Below are 8,016 nucleotides of genomic sequence, written 5' to 3'. Positions count from 1 at the left end.
ATTCAGACTTTAATCTACTAGTAAAAAGTTGTCAGATACAAGAGTAAAAAGTGGATTCGAGAGCGATAATGTTAAAAGTTTGTTTCCCTTCAGAAATGATGGGTTGGAATTTTAAAGTTCACACATGCAGACAAGAATTAAACAGCTATTTTACAAGAACGTAAGAAGCCACTAACACCCTGGTGGTGTTCGGAGGGACCGGTGACGCCTGTCTATGGCAGACTCACCTCTGTCAGTGCGCACCAGGGCAGCTGTGGCTACAATGTAGCTCATCCCCACCAGCGTGTAAATGCGTGTGAATGGGTGAATGACTGATTGCGTTGTAAAGCGCCTTGGGGGGTTCCAGAACTCTGGAAGATGCTATATCAAATAAATACAGGCCGTTTATATGTGATTTTTATTTTCCATCATCAAAAGTCTAAAATTGATTGAATTGATTATGAAATATGCGATCTGATTCTATTGAAACTAAACATAGATCAAACTAAATGTCCCCATAGAGATACAAGCCAAAAGAGCACATTTGTGTGTGTGTGTGTGTGTGTGTGTGTGTGTGTGTGTGTGTGTGTGTGTGTGTGTGTGTGTGTGTGTGTGTGAGTGTGTGTGAGTGTGTGTGTGTGTGTGTGTGTGTGTGTGTGTGTGTGTGTGTGTGTGTGTGTGTGTGTGTGTGTGTGTGTGTGTGTGTGTGTGTGTGTGTGTGTGTGTGTGTGAGCAGATGGGCCATGTGTTGCAGACGGTGAACTAACCGCACCGTGCTGCTGCTACTCGCCGCCTGGACGGACGGATGAGACCGGGCTTTGTGTGCGGTGAGACGGGCCCTCTCTCGCCCTGGACGGACTACTGCGGGTGAGAAACAATTTTGTGTCAATCACTCTCTGTCACACCCCCTCAGATGCGATTATTGATTGAATTGATCATGTTATATAGGACTGTTCTCTACTGGGATGTTAAACAACCGACTACATACTGACCTGCCTGCCGGAACAGCACGCAGCACAGCGGCAAAGGAGAGAAAAACACGCACTTTCTTCTTTATTTAAACACAGCAAATTGATTGGAATTGGCTTATTTGAAAGTTTTCATTTATTTTTTACAGAAAAGCCCTTTGTTTTCTTGTTTTTAGCAAGTGATTTGCTGTAAACTTTTTGGGATTCTCTCTGTTTTTCTTTTTTTGTGCTCTTTTAAAGTCACAAATTGATCAAAAAATGCTCAAAGACCAACTTTTGCTGAGCATTTCTTAAAAATAAATATTTCTATATTACATATAAAGCTTTTAGGTTGCTCCAAACACACTTTTCCTTTCGTCTGAGATTTTTTAAAAAAGAAAAACTTTTGATGATCTAATCTAATTTAATTTTCTGAAATTTGTCTCCAAAGGAAAAGTAAAGGTTTTTTTCTTTAAAAATTCCTAAATGTTTATTATCACATCATTATTTTTACATCAAACCAAAGTGTTTTGTGTAATAACAAGTTTGCGTTCACAAACAAGGGGGGGACTTGGTTTTATTTTCAAGCCTGTGTGTGCTGAGCTTTGAGTCTCTACACAAAGACGTTAACTCTGAAAATCATAAGCAATCAAATAAATTAAAAATGCAGTAAAAAGGTTGATGTTGTTTGTGTTTCACCACTGCTGTTTGACATCAGAACTGTCCTCTCAGCACCGCAATACATAATCTGAGCTCGGGGCCGATGAAAACAAGAGGCATGTGCCAAAAATACTACAAAGAATATATATTTTAAAGAGATTAAGGTAACTTTCTATCATTTCTGTGAATGTTGTTTCACAGTTAAAGGTCACTCTATTCTTATTCTGAGTGCTAAATTGTTATCTTACTATATGTAAAAGGTCTTCTACAGAAAGAAGTGAGCAGAAAGCAGAAATGAAATGAGTCTGGAAGGCAAGGGATGTGTCTTCCTGCTTCAGAGCCAGAAGCAAAAGAGATGGGGGTGGTGGGGGGGGGGGGGGAATATGAGAGAGCTGAAGAGAGCAGAAGAGAGGAAATCGATACGATTCAGAGCAAGTCAGATAAGCCTGAACAATGTATAGTGCAGACACACTCTATAACCCAGTCACACACACATGTGCATGTAGGCACACACACACACACACACACACACACACACTCAGTAGAATGTGCTTCAGGCCTCCATAAAGATGCATTACAAACCCCATAAAGCATACCAACTTTTAAAATCAAATGACATCACAACCTTGGATTGCTCAGAGGTTTTGCTGACATGAGCAGAAAGCCCTCATTAAGTGTCAATAGGCGGCTAGATGCTCTGATGCACTTTGTCTGTGGCAAGATTCTCTTTGGTTCTGATCTAGTTGGGTTGAAACGCCAGCCCTGACTTCCCTCCACTCACTACAGTTGCACGTCATCAGACGAGGAGACTTCATTCCTCATAAAAATGATCTGATGTGGGTTTTCAGTAGTGGAAGTCTACACCATGTCAAGCCTGCACTATTGACATCTCACTGTGTGTTTGGGGTGTAAACAGTGTTTTTGAAAACCACTTACACCCTCTCCGCTTTGGTGTTTGGGGAGGGAGAATGGTGTGTGGTCCTCAGCTGTTAACCACAGATTGGACTTTGCTTACCTAGAAGATGCTGTTACAAGCGCTCCCACCACCACTCTGCCTCCTTCTTTCTCCCCCTCTTGCTTTCGTCTCCCTTATACTTATCAATTATTAAGGTCGCTATTGATCCTTTCACTATGCTGCCTCTATCTGACTGTTCACACAAAGCCTAAACCTGCCAGCCCTCCCTCAGTCAATGACATCTCCTGGCTCCTACAGCTCCCCTTTCCACATGTCAGTTTTGTTTTTCTCACTTTTGCACTTAAAACAGGTCAACTTGAAGTTCTGTACATTCCGATTTGGTCTATGTTCTGAAAATACTGACATCAAGCCATCTGATAGGAGAGGGCAGAGAGGGTTGTTCACCGTTTGACTCCATGAAACAGCTCTCACACATCCTCCTTTAGTCCTTGCAGACAGTTTGTTGTTTTGTTTTTGTTCTGTGGCACTGATCTCCTGCAGCCAAACAAGGTGCCAGCCTGTTGCCAGGTTAACCAGAGAAAGATTAGTAATAATATTGTCAGAGAGGGAGAACACCAGGGAGTGTAAGAGAAGGGGGTTGGGACGAGGAATGGGCCTTATTGATCTCCTATGTGCAAAGCCAGGCAAACAGTGAAAGGACAGAGCAACACTATTAAAGACACTCAAAGCCTCATCTACTAATCCTCATCTATCATCTATCTATCTATCTATCTATCTATCTATCTATCTATCTATCTATCTATCTATCTATCTATCATCTATCTATCTATCTATCTATCTATCTATCATCTATCATCTATCATCTATCATCTATCATCTATCTATCTATCTATCTATCTATCTATCTATCTATCTATCTATCTATCTATCTATCTATCATCTATCTATCTATCATCTATCTATCTATCTATCTATCTATCTATCTATCTATCTATCATCTATCTATCTATCTATCTATCTATCTATCTATCTATCTATCTATCTATCTATCTATCTATCTATCTATCTATCTATCTATCATCTATCTATCTATCTACATATATGGTTTTAGCTGTCTATTGAGCCCATCAAATACAGAATCACATATTTTTAAAGGAGAATGAGACAAATTGATTGTCAATTTTACAGTTGTTTAGAGTTCCGTTTCAAAGCTGTGTTTTATTTTATTTATTTTTTGTTTTTGTTTTTGTTTTTGTTTTATACAAGACCACGTTGCCGATCCCCACCCCATCTGCAATCAATGTTTCATCAGACCAGTTTGCACAGCTCCTGGTTGCCTCAGAGTAGATTTGCAGGGTTAGAATTATGGACTTTAAGTGGATGTGTTTCACTTATTTGAATAATTTAAAACGTGTGAAAAGCAGAAATCACCTTGTGTTTTAACTTAATGAAATGAAACGTGACTCCCACCATGCTAGGACCATCACACCTGTCCGTGTTTAAGCTTTCACTTGGGTGCTAAATGAAAAGTGCGGTTATCACGTCTTTACACTGCGATACGAGCATCGATCGGTGCGCCACATTTGAAAAGGAGAGTGGGAACTGGTGTATTGATCAGGCAGCCCGAGGTCACCCCGTTTCTGCCGAGAAAGTTGGCCCCTGCAGCCCCACCAACGACTGTGCGATAGACATGCGCGCGCACGCACACACACACACACACTCTCTCACACACACACACACATCTGCAGCAACTAGCGCCTTGGGAGAATTTTCATTTCCATGTTTATTGTGAATCACCTGGGATGGATATGTCGATCAAAAATATGGACTTACAAACTTAGTTTACAGCTGCGCGCGAGCGTCCTTGAGCGTTTTATTGATGTTTTTATGTTTCTGTGGAGTTCACCAGTCAAAGCTCTGGTATCGTTCTAGTTCCTATAAAAATCACTTCCTGTTTCTCTGCGGAAGCCGCTGTGCCTCGTGTTGTAGTCGGAGGAGCTGTCCGTGGTGCTGAACTCCTTTCCGACCTGCTCAGTTTTTATCCTGCCTTTCTTTGCCGGTGTCTGGTTACAGTAACGGGGTATAATGTGACTAATCGGGTCGAATGTGTAATATCAATACTGAAGTGACTTTCTCACCAGCCAGTCGGAGAGCTGACATCCGCTGGAACTCAGGCTCCTGCAGCCACTTCCACATCCTCCTGAAGGTCTCCCGGCCTGACTTGAGCTTACTCCAGGGTTTGGGGTTCCGCAGCAGGTCAGACAGGGTGCCCTGCGACCGGCTCAAAATCCGCTGTGCGAATATGGCCTGCGGGATTGAGTACCGCTTCAGCTCGGCTGTTATCCTCTGAGCTACCTCCTTTGTGTTTATCTCCTCCGCCTGGATGCCAGACCCCGAGACCCCCTGGTTGGCCCCGTGGCCATGCATCTCCCGGTCGCCCAGCATGACGGCGCCGTTCGGTTGGGAATGGAGATGACTGTGCGGGTGGTGGTGCATGCCGTTGAGGTTGGAGATCAATCCGTGGCTGTGCCCTCCTAAACTCCTGGCAAGGTGCTCCTGGTCGCTCCGGGACAGCATGGATGCGTGGGACTCAAAGCCCGACACCGGGGAGAGCATTTTGGAGTCGGTGGAGATGTGAGCGCTGGGACCGTAGGCCGAGAGTGACTGCTGGGAGTTGTGCAGAGAGGTCAGGCCCCCGGACAGCGGGGAGAGCGAGCCGTGACCCATACCGGACACGGATATCTCTTTTGGGTAGTGACTGTACAAGTTTCCCATGGACGCGAGTCCCCGGTGGTCATCCCGCATCAGCGTAAAACTTCCGCTGACGTTGCTGGCGGAGAGTCGTTGGTGGGCGGCAGCATGGTGGTGGGAGTGAGGATGGTGAAACTTATCCGCGACGGTGGATATCGGAGGTAGATGCTGCAGGGGGGTCAAGGTGGTGTAGGTGTTACTAAGGCTCATCCCGTTCTCGCACATGCTGATGGAGGGATGGAGGTGGCCCGACAGGGCGGACGGGTCTGTCCGGTAGTCCCCACCGGACCCTTCAAGAAGAGAGGCCATCCCGGAGACCATGGCCGACCGCGCACCGGGAGCGTGCGAGACCAAATTCCGGGATGTCGTGCTGGGGGACGGTGACGGCCGAGCGTGGGGAGAGCTCATGAGGTTCCCCGCTTGGGAATGCGATGAGACGCTGTGCAAGTTGTCCATGAGCTCCATGTATGTGTGTTCCCTTGTCCCCACCCTCCCCACTGCCTCTCCGTTCGTTCTCTCTCACCCCCAAACAGAGAAACGCGTTCTTTCTTACCCCACTATCCCTCCCTGGGAAATAAAATTATCAGTCCGTTTGAACGCAAATCCATCGATTAAAACTCACAGATCGATCCGTTGTGAGGAGAAGTTCTGTTGCTCCGAGGCGCGTAGAACCAGCGGGCTCTGCGTTGTGGCGGTGCTGTCCACCATTCATGTGGATGGGAGCTCTCCTGTGCTGTGTCTCATCTGTGGTCCAACAGCGCTTCCACTAAAAGCAGGCAAGAGCCGCGTGTCAGAGAAAAGGGGGCGCGCCTCTGTTTATTTAAAATGGGGACGGGCACGCGCACAGCTTCAGTCCTCAAATCAGAGAAACATCACCTCTTATCAAACAAGTGGGATCAAAGGGGAAACTGACCAATTTATTAATGCGTCTTACAAGTACTTTTGTGTCTGGGCGCGCGCGCAAATCACACCTGTGCACGTGACAGAGACGGACAGGTGACGTGTTTTTAAAGTATCAGAGTACACACGAGTTCCTTACAGATAAACTTTGTTTTCCCACGGACTGCATGGTTTTGCATTTATGCACTAAGTGATAAACCTGATAAACCTGATCGAAGTATTGATTGACAGAGATTAATGACGTGACGCGGGCAGGTTCGTGGGGTTGGGAGGGGGTGAAGGAGGTCACAATGTTAGGATCCCAGCACGGCAGACCAATCAGAGGACAGCCCGCTGCTTTGGTTTGTGCGAAGGTCATCAAAATAAGATGATGTCTCCAGAAACCACGCGTATCACCTCAGGGTACAGGGTTAGTAATTATTAATAATAAGATGTCATTTTTAAAGGGATTTAAAGGAAGTCATATAAAATGCTTAAGATGCACGAGGCTTCTAAATATTTTTGTATAATAATAATAATCATAATCATAATCATAATAACAATAATAATAATGCTCGGGCTGCTCCAGGCTCAGAGCAATGACTGGTAATTTAACAGCCCGCTTCAGTCGCGGCCGAAATGCAGATGCAGCCGGTTTCTCGTGTGTGTGTGTGTGTGTGTGTGTGTGTGTGTGTGTGTGTGTGTGTGTGTGTGTGTGTGTGTGTGTGTGTGTGTGTGCGCGCGCACGTAAAAATTCCGGTAAATTCGGAGTTCGGTAAGGATAACCGAGGGACAATAAAACAAAAATAATTACTGACAAATATACCAGTTCATGCGTTTTGAAGACAATGGTGAAAAAATGAGTTGAGCAATAAAATTGAAAACTGCTGTAAAAAAAGGGGGAACATTTTCCAGATCTGGGTTTAATTTATTTGAGGAACGAGTTTGGACACCAAACACGACTAAATAACATAATATCAAATAAACCTGTATTCTAATTAAGTCGAATTCTGATTTACCCATAAATTTCGTTATTGAAAATTGCACTTAATACATTTCGTAATTATAAATGGTTTTAAAGAATAATTTGAATTAGAAAATCAGATTGTGACGTCATTTAACAGCCCTTTTCAGAACTACCCAACTCACCAAAAAAGTGTGTGTTCTTTTTCACGACAGTTTTTACATTCGTGCACTTGAGTAGTCCTTCACGCAGAAAGAAAAACATGTTAAAAGCTGAATCTTAACTTTTTACACCACTCTTTAATTCTGCATTAAAGCTGAATTGATTATTTTTGCCAAACGCAGCTTTTAAATATGAAGTCTTCCTTCATAAAGCAGCTACTTCCGGTCATCAAAAAGCTCCAATCTGTTTTGCTCCAAAGTTCAGATATTGATCTGAGCCGTTCAATGCATTGATCATCGAGCAGTCCTCTGCCTCCTGAACGCTGAGGCATTTGAGAGGGATCGTTTCAGCGGGTGGGTTCTGACCGCAGGACAACGCAGGGATGTCGGACAGCAGAAAGCTGCAGGAAATAACAAATGTCAACTGGTCCGTTTATTATCTGTGGAGCAAAAGGCCGTAAAACGCGCGCACACACTTATAGCCACACACACACACACACACACACACACACACACACACACACACACACACACACACACACGAAGAAAATAACATCATCATTAGACCAATTCATTTTTGTAATGAATAAACTGCAAAGATAGATATCAAGGATTCAAAGAAATTCGGCTTTTTTATGTTTGGCTTTATCGCGGTGAGTGTGTGTTCGGGCATCATGTGGACACACAATATTGTTTTTGTTTAGTTTTGTTTTTTCAAATTCACCTGAAGTTTTTCTCACATATTAAAAACTGCTATTT

The 8,016-nt window shown here is 44.1% G+C and overlaps 1 protein-coding gene across 2 annotated transcripts in view; it reads right to left on the bottom strand.

Annotated features, from left to right (window-relative positions):
* The window catches only part of LOC107384148 (hepatocyte nuclear factor 6), a 9,179-nt gene extending 3,390 nt beyond the window's left edge, over positions 1-5,789 (bottom strand). The window contains exons 1-2 of one of the 2 annotated variants that reach the window (XM_054738942.2): positions 4,641-5,789; positions 359-840 (exon numbers count right to left, since the gene is read on the bottom strand). In XM_054738942.2, coding sequence (XP_054594917.2) covers positions 485-840; positions 4,641-5,718 — 1,434 coding nt within the window. In that variant the 5' untranslated portion in view covers positions 5,719-5,789 and the 3' untranslated portion in view covers positions 359-484. Of the gene's footprint in view, positions 1-358; positions 841-4,640 lie in introns of those variants that run through there. The other variant, XM_015957234.3, reaches the window with a different exon arrangement.
* Positions 5,790-8,016: the final 2,227 nt, after the last annotated feature.

Source organism: Nothobranchius furzeri, chromosome 11, assembly GCF_043380555.1.
Source record: "Nothobranchius furzeri strain GRZ-AD chromosome 11, NfurGRZ-RIMD1, whole genome shotgun sequence".
NCBI classification, from domain to species: Eukaryota; Metazoa; Chordata; class Actinopteri; order Cyprinodontiformes; family Nothobranchiidae; genus Nothobranchius; species Nothobranchius furzeri.
The sequence above is the reverse complement of the archived record's forward strand: the minus strand, read 5'-3'. Positions and strand labels throughout refer to the sequence as shown.